The sequence below is a fragment of the Octopus bimaculoides genome, chromosome 11, assembly GCF_001194135.2.
Source record: "Octopus bimaculoides isolate UCB-OBI-ISO-001 chromosome 11, ASM119413v2, whole genome shotgun sequence".
Taxonomy (NCBI): Eukaryota; Metazoa; Mollusca; class Cephalopoda; order Octopoda; family Octopodidae; genus Octopus; species Octopus bimaculoides.
The window spans coordinates 44,572,027-44,590,474 of NC_068991.1; the positions used below are offsets into that span (position 1 = coordinate 44,572,027).

General features: G+C 33.9%; 1 protein-coding gene across 7 annotated transcripts in view; it reads right to left on the minus strand.

The window, feature by feature from the left end:
* Positions 1-18,448, minus strand: part of LOC106869495 (sodium channel protein para) — a 383,297-nt gene that overhangs the window by 52,779 nt on the left and 312,070 nt on the right. For 4 of the 7 annotated variants that reach the window (XM_052971776.1, XM_052971777.1, XM_052971773.1 and 1 more), the window contains one exon: positions 1,471-1,582. In XM_052971776.1, the coding sequence (XP_052827736.1) occupies positions 1,471-1,582 (112 nt within the window). Of the gene's footprint in view, positions 1-1,470; positions 1,583-15,999; positions 16,021-18,448 lie in introns of all 7 variants that reach the window. The other 3 variants (XM_052971771.1, XM_052971772.1, XM_052971774.1) reach the window with 1 other exon arrangement.

An 18,448-nucleotide genomic window follows, 5' to 3' on the forward strand; every position in this document is an offset into this window, starting at 1 on the left:
CCAACGTGGTAATCCTGGTTTAGGATGAATGTTACTGTTATTTAATCCTAGGAAACATCGTTTCCAGCTGGCTATACCTATTTCTTTATTGCCCACAAGGGGCTAAACGTAGAGGGGACAAACAAAGGGATTAAGTCGATTACATCAACCCCAGTGTGTAACTGGTACTTAATTTATCGACCCCGAAAAGATGAAAGGCAAAGTCGACCTCAGCAGAATTTGAACTCAGAACGTAACGGCAGACGAAATACCGCTATGCATTTCGCCCGGCGTGCTAACGTTTCTGCCAGCTCGCCGTCTTCCAGCTGGCTATACGACACACTATCTGTATTCTTATATTTCCGAACAAAGACACAGATAGTGTGTCATAAATTAATTATAAAGTTAGAAGTAGAAAAAGAAGCCTTAACTAGCTCGAGATGAATGTCCTTTAGGGACTACACTTGATAAATACAGAATGAACTTTTTAAGATAAATAGAGAGATTAAGAGTAATTAAAAGAAAGAAGAATTGAAGTGAAAATAAAAAAATAAAAAATATTTTTTTATTTTTTACTTTTTTTTTGTGACTTTATCATGAATTCCCATGATTTTTCATGTTTTAATCCAAAATGGAGATGAACACCGTTCCTCTATGTGATTGGCTTGAAAAATTGTTAGGATATTAAGATATTTTCTTAACATAAAACCAATGGTAGCCTTAATACACAAAGAATTTTTATCCATCAATGCAGTGTTGAGCACTCATTTTCATTGTTTGACATTTATATATATATATATATATATATACTGAAACGTGTATAGTGCTGCTTGAGTTGTCTATTTTTATATACACATATATGTTTTATATAAAACGGAAACAAGCTTCCTCTTTCTCAAGCACATAAATTTTACTCAACAAATTATATTAATCAGTCCATATTGAATTTGTTTCAAACATTCTATATTTGTTATCTGAACTTGAGGAATACAGTCCTAGTGAATGATTTTCTGTCAAAGTAACCATTCAACGCTTTGCTTCATAACTTTTGAAAAACAAACTATTAGGCTTTAAAGAATCTTCACACATATTTTTCCATGCATGCAGCATCCTTTTCTTTGGGGGGAAAATATTAGAAAATCAGAAGTGACAAACAGCAAAGAAAAACTTCCAGTTGAAGAAACCTTGATCTATCTCCAAAGTAGGTGGCAATGGCCTAAAATCTAGAATCATAAAGTACTATGAGATGTATACTGAAATAGAGTTGCATATGTAAAACAGATTAGGCAGGTTTAAGCATACTTCTATGCACATTAATGTATACATAATGGATGTAGTACAAAATATTAGTTGTTACCTTTTGTGTGTTTCAATGCATACCACCCATCCACGCACATACACACGTGCATGCAAGTAACAAAAAAAAAAAAGATAGTTTGAGAAAGAGAGATTTAATTAAAGAGGAAAATCTTAATAGAAGAGAATACTTACCCTTCATGTCCACTACATTAGATGCACTTGAACTTGGACAAAGAAAGGGATTATTTGCATAATTTTTCTTTTTAGCGGTTTCACAATCTGAGCCACCGCTACTAATGGATTCCTAAAAGGTTAATGTAATGAAATAGAGAGAAAAATTGATTAAAACAACTAAAGACAGTGATTTGCAATGAAGTAATTAAAATGTATAATACAAATTACACAATTATTATTTGTGAACTATCATTTATTTTTGAAAGTTTCATATTTTTCATGACCAGAAATATATTTGTGTGATGAAATGACAGAAATGGAAGACCACTTTACTGAGAACTTAGCACGATTTACTTTACTTTTTCATCCTCTATCTTGTGAGTTGAAATCTAGCCAAAGATCATTTTGATTGCACTACAATAGGATTTATAAAACAAGTACCAAGTGGTTGATTTTTATTGACTATTGACTATAAATTTGTAACCATTTGCAAGAAAAAAAAAGTAACTTATAACACCTTTTGAAAAAGATATACTAAATAATGAAACAGGAACTAGAAATCTGATGTTTTATCCTTTCAATAATAATAATAATAATAATAATAATAATAATAATAATAATAATTATAATGATGATGATGATGATGACAACAACAATGATGACAATGAAAAAGAAGATACAAAAAGTGATTATAAAGTTTGTGTTGGGAGGTTTACATGGAATTGAATTAAAAATAAAGAAAACCTTTGAAATGTAGGCATCGAAAGTGTGTACACATACACACACACACGAAAAATAAGTATACATAGTTTATAGCATTTAAAAAAGATGATGATGATGAACCCTTCTGATATAAGAAAACATCTCGGGTCAATTGAGGAACCCTGTCATCCTAAATATCCCTGAAAACCAGGGCAAGCACCCTCTTCAAATGTCATACTTCATCTTACAGGTTTATACTGAGAGTGGTCCCATCTTTTCTTGCCATTGTTGCCATTATCACCCATCTTTCAACAAACTCACTTAAGAACAGCCCTTACCTCTCTACCTTAACCTTCCTTTTCAAGAGCTCTACTAAAGAGAAATCTCTATCCTCATACTGTCCAACATATTACCTTTCTCACTATAGCCATCAGACTGAGGAAAACTGCTTTCCATGCCAATTAAGCAAGGCAAACAATGGACTTGGTTGGCAACCTGGTCCATCCCACATGCAACAGCAGCCGTTCAGCATAAGTCTACAAGTCAGCAATATCTAGATACTGAATGAGTGTGTGCAAAAAGGTTTCATCACTCAGCATGCATCTCGAACAGGCCTGACTGATGATTCTCTCATGCCTGGAGAGCTTATCTCATATTGGTAGTGCCCCTTGGTAGCACTGCTAGGTCAAGGACTTGGAGAAATTATTCATAGTAGACCCTGATTTAAGCAAACTGGCTAGTTCATTTTCGTTGATGCCTAGTCAGTCTCTCTAAGAATGTCATCACTCTTCCCACCATGTCATCATTCTTCCTCAACAGGTTGCTAGAGAGGAATATCCACCAATTCTGTTGCTCGACTGGTAGAGGATAGTGAGCACCTGACAACATTTTAGATGCCAGACATCTAGTCTTGGTCTTTACTTTATCTAGGACTTGAGCTCCGTCAAGGATTTGAGCTGTAGAAAAATGTGCCTCATGACTCTGTAGATGGTGTAGCCTCAGTATGTTTCTCAGCAGCTAAAGTATGCCTGACGTACCACGCAGAGGGTGCTAGCATCAGATAGACCACCTGACCTGTGAAATACATCTCTTCCACAAGTAACCATATAACAGATTCTCCAGCCTGGGGCAATGCATGACTGTCAGGTGGTAAATAATAATGAGAGGTGATATAGGCATTCACCATCTCTGCCTAACCTTTTAGAGATAGCTTCCTTATAGCCCATTTCTGTGTAAGATTGGCTACCCACTGTGTCATTTTATCCCAGTTCCAGTTTACTTGGAGTTCAGGTCTGTCTAAACCCGAACCCAAGCAGTTTAACCAGTCTATCCATCCAGTATCCCATAATGCCATCTGATGACATTGACCTGCCTCTCCAGGTGCCAAACCTCAATTCCAATGACTTGTTCAGGTTGATCTTAGCTCTTACCACTGTTTCCAATTCCTTTAGAATAAAGCCAACTTGTCTCTACTTTGATGTCATCTGACATTATGGGGATGTCATTAGCATAAACTGTTATGACCCTCCTGAGACCCAATTCAAAAGAGATGCCCCTCAACTGTTTCAATTTCCACAGCAGTGGCTTAAGAGCCAATATATACAGAAGAAGCAAGAGAGAGAATCCCTGTCAGACTGAACTAGTGATGCAAAATAGTCCAGAATAGTAGCCTCTTACTTTGACCACTGTGCAAATGTTGCAGTGCATTGAAGTGATCCAGTTTCTGAAAACAGATTCAAACCTGGTTGATTTCATGACAGCTTCCAAGTAATGATGCTCAAATCTATCAAATGCTTTTGACCAATCCAAACTGATTAGGACCCTACCAAAGCCAATATTGTTCCGAATTCTCTCTATCATGCATTGCATCATGTGGAGGTTGTCATGGATCGACCTGTTTGGAACTGCACATGTTTACACTCCCTCAACCAGACTATTGATAACACCTTGACCAAAATCTTAAACTCTGTGTTTAGCAGAGTTATGGGTGAAAAGTTGTAAATGATGTTACCTTTACTGGCATCCTTTCTCAGCAGTGTTACCACTCCCCAACTCACAGCACTAGGAATTCTCCTAGATACCTGTTGCAGTGGACACCTGCAAGAAGTCATCAAACAAGTCTGATATGGACTCAGAGAATTTATAGGGTATACTTTCCAAACCAGGTAATTTTTGACTTGTGCAACTACTCATTGCCATCTGTATTTCAGCAGGTATTGGCTTTCTGCAGAACCTCAGGTATTCTGGTGAGAGCTGCAGTAGGCTGTCAAGAGAAGAATTAAAGTCCATTGCTGTCTTTGACCCATTGCTTGCCCCAAAGTTGGTCAAAGTGTTGCTGGAAAGTTCACACATCTCAGAACTGAGTAGCATGGACTTGTTTCAAGCTGTCAAAGATCTAATTGTGGTTTTGTTGCTGTGTTGTACCTCCATTTCTGAAGCCCATCAAACAGCTTTTTGTTCCTTTATGCTTTAGCACAAGGGCCTGAGCTTTGACAATGTTTCCTGTCACAGAAATGGTCAAGAGCCATTCTTGCAGCTAGTATATTGGTTGCAATGTTTTTACTAATTGCTTCTTCTTGATTGCTAACTAGTTATCTCCCAATCTATTTCTCTGTTACTAGCACTTTTCTAAACACAATAAATTATGATCTAATTGTCTATTTCAGAGCACCTTACAAGTGACTGTTGACACTTACTCCTGTCAACTGCCAATTGATTAATTTACTAACCCATTCCCTGCAGTTTTTGTATGCTGATAAGGGCACATTTAACTTCCAGTAACTGGAACTGCCTATATGTCCTATTTGTGTTGATTGAGAAGATACAGATTTATGGTCTGTGTAGCCAGCTAGCTTTAACTATGAACATCTCATACCATTCCTATCCACTCGTCTAATAGACACTCTATCTAGCTATGATCTGGATGACCCACTATGGTTGATCCATGTCCACATTGGCACATAAGGGAAATCCATAATAATGATAATGATGAAAATGATGATGATGATGATAATAATAATAATAATCATAATAATGATGATGATAATAATTGTTTCTAATTTCGGTGCAAAACCAGCAATTTTGATGGGAAGGGTTTATTTGATACCACAAACACATTATTTGACTGGTATTTTATAGTCCCTGAAAGGATTAATTGTAAAGTTGACCTAGGCAGGAACTAAACTCAGAATGTAAAGTGCTGGAAGAAATACTGCAAGGTATTCTTTCTGACACTCTAACAATTTTGCAAATTCACCACCCTAATAATAATGACTATAACAGCAATAATAATTTTCTGTATTACATTTTCTATATTACAAAGTTTGAGATAGGGTAGGGGTTAGCAGGTTAATGAATTACATTGATCCCAGTACTTAACTGGTATTTTATTTTATTGATGGACCTCATTGACAAATGTCATAAATTTGAGGGAAAGCAGAATCAATTCAATTGATTCTCAGTAATGACTATAATTTATTTGATCACTTCTGAAAAAATGAAAGACAAACATAACCAGGGCAGACTTTGAACATAGAAAGTAAAAGTGTTGCAAGATATTTGGTTCACTGCTTGATCTATTCTGCAATTTGCAAATAATAATGATAAGAGTAATTATTTGTCTTAATAATTTCTTGATATGTCCTCAAATTATGATTTCAATATTGTTATTAATAAAAAATATTTTTCATTTTAATATACATTTATTTGAATATTCAAGTGAAAAAAAGTAATATGTTCACTTTCAGCTTAGTAAATTTAGAAGCTGAATCATACATGAAACATTTGCCAACTCCCTTTTTGCAGCAGGTAAGTCCAGCAACTTGATAAAAAAAATTTAATCTAATATTTACATGATACTTTCATGCTTTCTTGACTGAATTGTCTTGAATGAACAGAAGATATTATAATAAAAATGTGAGAGAACTGAATATGGAAATACACCCACCCCACACAGTAACCATGTAAGTGCCTGTAGTCAAAACCCTAATTTTTGCTATGTTTCTACTGAGAATGCATTTACTAATTCTACAACAGCCTGAGGTTAATGAATCAAGCTGAAGGATTACTGAAGAAATTCATTCTATGATTCTTAAGAATTATTCTTGGAGATCTTGGTTTCAGTGGTTCTGTTCATGTTAGTAATCTGGTGTTCAGATGTTATTCTATGTCCTGTATTATTAATTTCATTCATGATTCATCCAGATTCACTCTTCTATCAACCTTTGTGATAACATTATGTAGGAAACATAAGAGGAGTGGTTCAACTTGTAAAGATTCCCTGTATTATCTGAAAGAACATAGATATCTTGATGTTTGCAATTTCTTTTATTATATACAAACCATAATCATTGTTTTAATATCTACTTTTCCATACTTTCTTTAAGGTAAATTTTCTACAGCCAGATGCTCTTCTTGTCACCAACTAACACTTGTTTCTAAGCAAGGTAATATTTACCCCTAGTCCAAACATGGTTTCAAGAAATATTGCATTTTATACGATGGTGGTGTTTTGTTTATAATTAGTACATGATACCAAGATATGGACATAGAAACATACACACACAAAACACACACAAAACTGCTTTTCAGTTTCACATATAAAATTCACTCACAATGCTTTGGATGGCCAGAAATTATAGTTGGAGATACTAGACCAAGGTGCCACGAGGTGGCAGTAAAACTGAAATGACTTTGTTGGGAAGTGAACTTCTTAACCATACATTCAAGTTTTTGCTTATAAATAGTTATATAGTAATAGCGTAAAAAAATCCAAAACATTCCTAAATCAGTGATACATTCAAGGAAAGTGAAACTCTTCTGCAGAAACATATTCATTTGAAACTTCAACTGAAACTTCTTCAGAAACATTTTAAAACCCAGCCAAATATGTCTGTGTGTATGTGTGTTTGTGTGTGTGTTGTGTGTGTGTGAATATATATATATATATATATATATATTGTGTCTGGTGAGAGTCATATTGTACTAATGCCTTATTATCTAATACTCACACCAGTTCGATTTCCACTCATTTATTATTTATATTTTTCTTTCAAAATTTTCATTGCTTTTGTAACTTTGTTAATGGATGCTGACTCTGTCCATTATTGGAGCTGCGTTCTTTTTTGTCAGTTTATGCACATGTGTGTGCATCAACATGCATGTGTGCTTGTGTATGCACATATGTATGTATACATGTATGTTTGTATGTATGTATATATATGCATGTATGTGTGTATACATATATGTATGTATGTAAGTATTCTGCATATCCATGTGTTTCTGTGTTTGTATGTATGTATGTATGTATGTATGTGTGTGTGTGTGTAGGCATGTTGTCTGTCTGTATTACTTATGTACCTATCGATCTACTTACCTATGTATCTACTATGTTTACCTACATATCCATTTACCTGCCTATATATATATATACATATATATATATATTTGCCTGCATAACAACCTACTGGCAAATGTACTTCTGTATGTATATTCTGTGGGTACTGGGGTAAATATATGGTCGAAGTCAAATCATGACCAAGTAAGACCACTTCTTAAACCCAACTCATTCTAAGAAACCCTTTACATTTGGTTTCCTTGTTGCTGATGACATCTCATATGGCCCTTGAAGTATGTAATGCGCTTGTAAGTCATTTTGCATTGATTACACATTAGTTTCTAGCGCTAACCTATTTTGATGATGGAATTAATATTGTTGAGTTAGTCGACCAGCTGATCTACATGTTTTGTTAGACAAGGTGCACAAGAAACCATGTTGGCGAGCTGGCAGAAACGTTAGCATGCTGGGCGAAATGGTTAGCAGTATTTCGTCTGCCGCTACGTTCTGAGTTCAAATTCTGCAGAGGTTGACTTTGCCTTTCATCTTTTCGGGGTCGATTAAATAGGTACCAGTTACGCACTGGGGTCGATATAATTGACTTAATCCATTTGTCTGTCCTTGTTTGTCCCCTCTGTGTGTAGCCCCTTGTGGGCAGTAAAGAAATAAGAAATCATGCTGGATATCATATTGGTAGATAGAGGTGTCTCTATGTTTGTGGCTGAATAGACCTGCCTTTGAGAAGCAGACATGACTACACTGAGCAGTCAAAAGAGACTCTTTCATGCTCTTCTCAGGGACAGGGTTCATATCTTCCATATATTTACCAGCATGGCAGTTTCAATATTGATCTTTTTAAGGGTATCTTTAAGGTTGTCTTTGAAATGCCTGTGTGGCTTGCACTGGGGATATGTTCTTTGCTTATGTTCGCTATATAGCACCTATTTTGGTATGAGGGTTCTTTTAAGTGGACAAGACAACCAAACCATCTAAATTAGTGTTTCATGATTATGGACTTGATATTCATCATTTTCATCTACTGCAGTGCTCTTATATTAAGCACATGAGATTGCCATGAGATATTCAAGATATGCAAGTATCGCTGGCAGAATCATTTGAGATGCTGAACATGCCTGCTACAGGTTGTCCAGGTTTTGTAACCATTCAATTCTGCAGTTAAGACAACTGCTTGATAGACATTGCTGGAACCAAAGGGTTTTAAAGTCAACTTAGCAAAGACTGAAGTTCTAATTAGCAGGGAAACAGATAGAAGAGTAATCCCTTCAGGTAAATGGCTGTTCCATATGTAGACAAGGATTTGATGGAAACTGAAAGAAGCTGTTTTGTGTGTGTGAGTGTGTGTGTGAGTACATGTGTACCAATGTCTTGATATCATGTGACGGTTGTAAACGAGTTTCATCATCATATGAGTGATGTGGTTTGTTTCATGTAGTCCATGAAAAAACATATCTGGCTATGGAAAAATATTACCTTATTCAGAAACAGGTGAGTGTTAGTGACAGAGAAAGCATCTGGCTGTTGAAAATCTACCTAAACAGAATTCTGTTTAACCCATGCAAGTATGAAAAAATATATGTTAAAATGATGACATGCACACACACACACACACACATACACACACACACACACATGCACACGCACACGCACGCACATACGCACATTTATATATGCATTCATATATGAGGGTGGGCTGAAAAGTTCATAGGCTGACTAAGAAGGACTGATACTAGGGCTGGGAAATCATGCATGCGTTAATTTCAACTCTTCTTATCAATAACTGCATTGTTTATTTCCAGGTAAACTGACATCTGACTTTTTGAAGAAGACTTCGAAAGTAACTAAGTGTGACTTCTCTTGAAAATGGACAAAATTTGCCATCATGATGGCAGAAAAAGTGTTTAGTCTCCAAGGACATTCATGCTGACTTAGTTTCTGCATTAGAGGTTGATGCTCCAGCTTTATCAACAAGGAAAATGTAGATAGTTGAATTTAGGAGGGGAAGGGAAAGTCTTGAAAATGACCTAATGGCTGGATGTCCTGCAACAGCTTCAAAGAGGGCCACAGTTGTTTCATCTGCAGGGAAAGTGATGGCCTCAGTTTTTGGGATGCAAAAGGCATTGTGTTTATTGACTATCTTCAAAAAGGCCATACCATCAACAGAGAGTACTATGCCAACTTGCTGAAAGGCTATCAAAACCAAATACCTAAAAAAAATTGATGAGGACAATGCTCTAGCACACAAGTCCTGGCTTTCAATGACTGCTGTGTATGACTGTGGCTTTGAACTGGTTGATCATCCTTCTTATTCTCTTGATTTGGCCCCATGTGACTATCATCTATTCCCCAACATGGAAAACATACTTGACTGGGTACTATATTGCAGTGATGATGACATCATATCCACTGTTGATGACAAGATGAAAACTTCTTCACCAATGGGATCCAAGCATGTAACACTGATGGAAGAAGTTTGTGGACAACAGGGGCAACTATGTTGAAAAATAAACCCAATTGGTCACATTCCATGAGAGTGTCTTGGTCAGCCTATGAACTTTTCAGCTGACCTTCATATATGTAAATATATTGAGAAAAAAGTTAGGCAAAAGAGGAATCAGATGTAGCATGCAAGGGAGAAGCCTGTGATAGTTTGGTCATGTGATGTGTATGGAACATGTGGAAGCGGGAGTTCCAAGAAGACATGGGATGAAGTTGTGAGGGCTGATCTCAAAATGTTGACCCTCATGGAGGAGATGACAATAGACCAGGATATCTGGCGATATCATTTACTAGAAGACCAGTCAATCTCAGCAAAAGTGAGTTCTAGAAGTTCTGCTTATCATGTGCTTTCCACCCACATGTTACAGTGATTCCTCCCCACCTGATGAACCAAATTACCTCTCATCATGCACTATGCAAACCTCTACCTTTCTGCTCCATCAGCTTAACCTCATCTTGTCATCTCTCCATCTTGTCCTCCCCACCTGCCAACTGTATCATTACTATCCTTCTGCTCCCTCCACCTACTCTCTTCTACATTTCTATCCTCCTTTACTCATGACTCATCAGTCATCACCTTTCTACCCTACCCAACCCAATTTCTTTTACAGCCACAGGCTGCCTCCCTATTCCCTCATTCCCTGCCCTCCATACAATCTTGCAATAGCCCCAAAGTTAGACTCCAAAGCAGTACTTCATCTGAAGAAGGCTATGCTTTCAATTTGGTGGGATTGGAAGGATGTTGTCTTTCTTCTACTTACCTCATGCCTTGACAGGCCACCTAAACACCTCATCTCCTATCTATCTCTTTGCAGCTCCAACTGAACTTTTTCTCCCTTTCCTATTAATGTGAGTAACCATGAATCTCTTCTACAAGAACCTGCTCTGCCATCACCCTTCTTTCACACTCAAACCTCTCATCCCTGTGCCACAAAAATAGCATCCAGTACACTCTGTAAAGTGGTTGGCATTAGGAAGGGCATCCAACTATAGAAATTATGTCAAAGTTGACACTAAAAGTTGATGCAGCCCTCAGATCCTGTTGAACCATCCAGCCGATGACAGCATAGAAGATGGACATCATACCTACACACACACACGTTCAGGTGTAGGTGTATGATAAAAGTTTGTTTTGCAACCACATGGTTCTTGGTTCGATCTCACTGCATGGCATCTTTGCCAATTGTTTTCTAGCTATAGCCCTGATCTAATCAAAGTCTTGTGAGTAGATTTGGCAGATGGAAACTGAAAGAAGCCTATCACATGTATGTGTGTGTGTGTTTATGTGTTTGTTCTTAGCTGGACAGCCAACTATTTTATTGATGTCAAAAGGATAAAAGGCAAAATCGACTTTCACAACATCTGAATTCATAATGTAAAGAGCTGGAAAAATAATTCTTTCTACGATAGGTACAAGGCCTGAAAGTTTGGGGAATGTGTCTAGCAAATTACTTCAGCCCCAGCATTTGATTGGTACTTCTTTTTTCTAGCCCTGAAAGTTGACTTGGTGAAATTTGAATTCAGAAGTTAAGCTGGAAGAAATACCACTAAGTATTTTCTCTGGAGTGTTGATGAGTCTGTCAGCTTGCCACCATCAAGACAATTGAATAATAATGTTTTCAAATTTTGGCACAAGGCCAACAAATTTTGAGTGGTGGTGGTGGTGGGGAAGTACTTGGCTGGTATTAATTTTATCAACTTTGAAAAGATGAAAGACAAAGTCAGCTGTGGTGGAATTTGAACTCAGAAAGTGCTGCTAAGCATTTTGTCTGGCATGCTAACAATTCTGCCAGCTCACCACCTTAATAATAATAATAATAATAATAATAATAATAATAATAATAATAATAATAATAATAATAATAATAATAATAATAATAATAACAATAGTTATAATAATAACAATAATAATAATAATAAATGCCCTAATGCAGCACCAAGCAGTGTCTCTCATGGCTTCTGATTTTTAACTGATTGGAAGTGTTATCATGTACATGTTCTATCTTGGTGTAAAAGATGGGCTACACCATAGAATTGCTTGTTAGTTGCTTGATCTTAACCAGCTGAGCATGTCCCTTAGTGGCTAGTAATATGTGCAGCTCTTATCATGACTAGTGGAGGAGCATTATAACCATGTGGTGGGAGGAATTCTTTGGGGTTTGGATAATTCACCTCTGGAAACTTGGGTGTTTTGTTCATCATCCTTAAACAACCCTTATTCAGGAACCTTTTGAGTGGAATAGGCTACTTGACCTGATGAAAATTCTAACTGTGCCCAATCTGCAAGGTCATGCACTGTTTGTCTTGATATGAGATCACCATGTTGTGCACATATGGTTGTAATGCATGTACCTGGTGTACTCTTATGAGACAGGTAGTCATGATGGGTATGTTGGGCTTCCTATATTTGTACCCTAGTGTCACTTCGATGCCATGCACTTCTCTCTCACTCAATAATAATAATAATAATAATAGCAACAACAATAGCAACAATAACAACAACACTAATAATAATAATAATAATAATAATAATAATAATAACTGATTCTGATTTAGGCACAGGGCCAGAAGTTTTGTGGCTTAGGGACTAGTGACTCCAGTACTTAACCGCTACATTATTTTATTGACTCCAAAAGGATGAAAAGAAAATGTCAACACTGGAGAGATTTTAACTCAGAACATAAAGAGCTAGAACAAATATTGCAAATGCAAAACTGCTTTAAGGCACTACACTTTCAGTTTGTAGGAAATGAAACAGGTGAAGTAAATGACACCTTTTTTAAATGCATTTCCAGGAATGTAAAGTGTTCACTATGTGGAGTATGCTTGTATACTATTTTTCAATTTTAATTAACTTCAACACTTTATCTCATGATATGGAGATTAAGGTTATGGTGATTGTTTGGTTGGATACTTGCTGAAGATGAGCTTTTGTAGAGCAACAGTTACACTTCTCAGTGATTCATTGGACACTTAGAGGAATATCTCATCTCTTTTAACTTGCCCAGTATTTTGTGCATACTTGCTCTGCCTATGTATTTAAAACTGATGAAAATAACAACAAAACATCAGCCATAGTGTTACTTTTTAATAGTATTTGGGTAGCCCTCATCAACACTAATGAATTTGCTGCATGACAAGAATTATTTAGTTAAACAAAGAAGTAGGTGGCAATTTAGGTGTAGTTATAGATGTGCATTTGAGTTCAATTCCACAGTATGGTAACTCTGGCAACTGCCTACTTTTGGTTGACCAATATTTTGCACATGGAACTTTGTAGAGAGAAATTGTACAAAAGTTTGTTGTGTGTGTGTGTGTGTGTGTGGTGTGTGTGCGAGTACGTGTATATATGTGTTTTTTAAAATTATAATGGTCAACTAAAGATGACTGTTGTGTCTTGTAACTGGGTTTGGACAAATAGAAATTGATATAAAAAGCACCAGACTAAAATAAGTGCTAGGGTTGATATAATTGGTTAAACCTTTGAAAGTGGTGGTGTAAGATTGGCTGCCATCTAATAAATGAAACCATTAAAAGAATAAAGAAATTGATCTATAATCTAATTTTCAGGTGCCTTTAATATCTGAAACTTGAAATGGGGTCTTTTCTCACTTTCTCTTCTGTACTGAGGACAATCTGTAAAATATAATAGATAATAGATCCTACTCAGGTCGTAGATGTAGCTAACTTTTGTTACTTTCTGTTACCAGTTAATCTTTTATCAGTTTGATATTTGCACTGTTGACAAACTAACTATTTCTTTTATTATTGTTATCTAAACTCAGATAAGAGCTGATAGAGAAGCTCTATGATTAACAATACTCCAGTTGTGACCATTCTGTTTGTTTTTAATTAGTATAATTCTAGAACTAAATAATCCAATGTATTCTTCCCCCACATTTTTTAGATAGTAGGGTGTGTTTTAAGGGTGATTTGGTAGTATTTCTAGACTGTGTAGAATCCCACTCATAGGTTCATTATTTTCATTGTTGTTGTTTAACAACATTTGTTAATTTCATGTCATGTGCACAATGTTGTGCTTGAAATTTAACATATTAGGTTTGATCTTCAAAAAGAAGATGAAGAAATAGACTGACATGGAATTGGTGAATGAAGGGATACTGAATACTCAATCCCAATAAACATAAAATGAGAGAAGAATTGTTAGGAGAAGGGATATTAAATGGAAAAGTTTTAAGAGGGTTTGGAAAAACAAACAAAAACCTAGTTTTAAAGGCTGTATAAAGTGAAGGCAGAAACTGGCCAGAGAAACTGAACTTCAAATGAAAAGAGATAAGAATAAAGTATATCTCCAGTTTTGAGGTTAAGAGAATTCCAGAGAAAATTTCTTTTAAGTAATAATATATTAAGTGTGAATACTATTCTCTAGGATGAGGTTTTTGATCATACCAATTCACATTGCTTGTATTATGTGTGTGCTTATGTTCCTTTCCCTTATGGTATCACACAATTGGTCTCTCCTTGGATAATTCCATTATCATATCAGTGTTTCTATGAGAAGTTGCTAACTCCTCACTCAATTCTTCTCCATTTGTGGTTCCCCACAACCTTTATCATGGTGCAATTTAGCTGATTGTGTGTGTGTGTGTGTGTGTGAAAGAGAGAGAGAGAGAGAGAGAGAGAGAGAGAGAGAGAGCATAATGTGGCATAAAAACAAATGGAACATCTGTTAGAGAATGAGTTCCTTTATATTACAATCATACTTATTAAAATTTTACAGTTTGTCTTTGCAAAGTTAAAATTGCATATTGACATTATTTGTTGTTGTTGTTATTGTTCTTGTTGTTATTAGTCTTCTATAAGTTATTTGACCAAAAACTTGAAGTTAGAAGTTAGTAATATTATCCCAATTAGATAGATATATTAAAAGGGTCGTATATATATTTGTTATGAAAATAATCTTTTTTATAGAATTCATTTGTTCATATTTACATGTCAATAAAACTACATCAAATATAATGGAATATTGACTTCCTAGTTAGGTACAAGGTGTTTGATAAATAATAAGGAGCATGATTAATAGATTTAATCTTTGTTGATTATTGACTTTTTAGAAATAAAGAATAAAGTTAATCCTAACAGAACGTGAATGCAGAAATGGAATACAGAAATTACTACAGTAAAACATGGTTATATCCTTTATCATTTTTACCAAGATGGTCAGAGATAGAATGAGTTAGCTTTAAAAAAAAAATTAGCATTATGGTTTTGATAAAATGAATGAAAGATAAATTCATTTGTGAACTTTGAGATATGAAGTTTAAACAAAATATACTTTTAGTTGGTTTAAGGCTACTCAAAACAATTTCATTAAAAAAAGCTTGCAGTTTACAGATACCTATATCCATATTGAAAATAAATGTTCTAGAATAGTTTTAAGAAGCTTGATTGAAAAATGTATGTAAAACTTCAAATATATTTTTGTTGGGAAAAAATGCCTTTAAAGGAAGTAAGAGGTAGATTAGCCTATCAAGGAATGCAAATCAATGTAACTAAATAGAGAAAAATCCTCCTCAAACTTGAATTCTATCCAATGAGAAATGAATCAGGCTTAATAGAAGTATCCTGTGTCGTGAATAAATTCATCAAAAATAAAAGGAGGCTAACTATGCCATGATAAAGAAATAATTCAAAAGTCTAGGACTATGAAGCAAAATTGTTAGGTATGGCTGATGAGAAACAGGTAGTGATAAAATAAAATTTTAATAAATGAAATGTTTAAGCATGAAAATGTTAAAATGAAGATTTTTTTCTAGAATAAAATAGAAAAACTATTGATTTTGTGGTCAAGGTTTTTTTTTTCTTTGGAATATAAACTTTGCATAAATAAATAATACAATATGAGAGGATAAAATAATAATAATAATAATAATAATAATAATAATAATAATAATAATAATATCACATAGCCATTAAATATTATACAAATGTGAATCTATAGCAAAATACTGTTTAATTTTATGGGTGTTTACCTCAGATAACATCGGAAAGCACTTTTGTGAAATAAGTAGTGTAAAAGAAATGAAAATATATAAAACAGAATTGTTAAAAATTTAATTGAATTACAATTCTGTAATTATCATGAAACATTCTTTAGTTTTATTCTATATATTATTTTTCACAAAAGCAATACTTAAGTTAATTATAAAGATAAAATATGAAAGTTGTGGGCGTGCTTAACCATGATAAATCATATTCATAGATGCAGAAGCATGGATATTCAGATAATGTAAGCATTAAGTACATTTTATATGGCTGCTGGAGTGACATACAGACACACATAATTATATATCATACACATGAAACAATATGACGAGTATGTTAACATAAATTAGAGATGTACAGAAATTAGATACCTTACACAATCATTTTATACGTATTCTCAATCATATATAAATTACATATATAGTATATATTAAATATAAATACATAACATTTTTTCACTACATATTACAAATGTAATAAATAAGCAGACATACTCGCACCCACACAAACACACACCTGCACACTATATATATATATATATATATATATATATATATATATATATGAGTAATTATATATAGAAATATATATAAAGTGGTAAAAATCTCAAACAATGCAATGTACATTTAATTGCAATGCTAAAAATAATCAGCGTATCAACATTATTTTGATAATGTTTTTAAAATGCATTTTACAAACCCTCTATTGTCCAAAAATGGCTGTAAGATATTTTATCAAATATTTCAAGTATTTCTATAATATAAAGTTGTCGTTAAATAAATGAATTTAACAAAATGTTTGACAATTCCTCTACATACATTTTAACTAAAACCAAATAATTAAGTCTGATTTGCAAACATATAAAAAAAATTCTTAAAGTATTTAACATTAAATAGCTAAAAGAGTGGGACATGGACTAATTTAGAACTTAATATTTAATGATATTCACATTTTCCCCTGTTGTTCTTTGACATAAAACTGTCTATTTTAAACTACTTATATTCAAATTAAAACTTCCCATCATAATTTTATATAAGAACTTTTTGTTAAGTTATTTCTAAGCGGTTACATTGATTATTTGTGCATGTACAGCTTAGGGAAAAAATTTACCTGATGATATTTGCAAGTACATTCCTCTAAAATATAAACATGGCTATAGTAACCAGAACAGTAAAAAATATTCATGTTTCACATGTTTCATCTATATTTATTCTGGTGTTATACAAAGTGGTTAGGATCTGGATATATGAGCATTATCTTCAATGACTAAGTAATGTTGACTGATGACATGATAAAGTTTTTAATTTCATCACGCTTGAGATCAAAGAATGACTTGTGTGTCAAGAAAACAGCAAAGCAATAACCTCATTGAAAATATAATTTAAGTGAAAAATGTATTTAAGCCTTTTTTAGAAAAAAAAAGTACATGCATGTGTGAATATGAATCAATATTATTTATAGTGTGATATTATTTACAAGATATATGTAGGGCTGCAATATCCCAATGTGTTTTTTCCATATTTATAACAGTAGGATAGGATTTGAGGGATATTTGGCTGCTACTTCTAGCAAATTGAGTGTTCATGTGAGAAGCTCCCTCATTATAGTGTAACACAGTAACAAAATGCTGTTAGAGTATCTTAGGATGTGGAGTGCTTACATATCTACATCAATTAAAAGCCCAAATAAAGAAGCATGAAAGAGACTAAGATTATTTGTAGGACATATTTCTGAGAATTCTTCAAGTGGGCATTCATGAGTCTTGGAGAGTTCTATGATTGTAAGAAGACTGTTATTCCTTTTATGAATCAGAAACATATTAAATGTAGGAAAACAAACTAATTATCAGCCACAGATGAAATCTTTCTACATTTTTTTCTTAGAGAATAAAAAAATAAAATGATTCTATTGCACTTAAAGTATTAAGGATAATCTATTTTAAAGTTAAATATTCTATTAATTATGCAAATTGCTAATCCTTATAATATAAAAAAATAAAAAGTAATGAAATCCAATTTCAGATTATGATAAAATAGTCTTAAGCTAATTACTTCATAAACTATCAAACAATGATTGGTATCAGGTAAATTGGAGACAAATAAACTTCGTTACAACTTTTTATCTTTACTAACCATTTTGAAGGACAATAGATATCTGAAGTTTACTGAAGTAAACTTGCTGTCAATTAAGAATGTTAGAGTTAAAATTTGCAATGATAATTTTAAGTCAAAACAAATAAAAATCTTCATAGGCCCTCCTCCAGAACTAAACTCATACCAAATCTTCAAGGAATATAACATTTCTTTTTCTCTTTAATCTTAACTTTAAATTTTCAACTTTTATTGTTTACCTCAAACCAGAATCTTTTAAATTAGTTCATGAAAGAAATTCCTGAAAAAAAACACAGCATCTTGATAAAACACAAAATGAATTCCT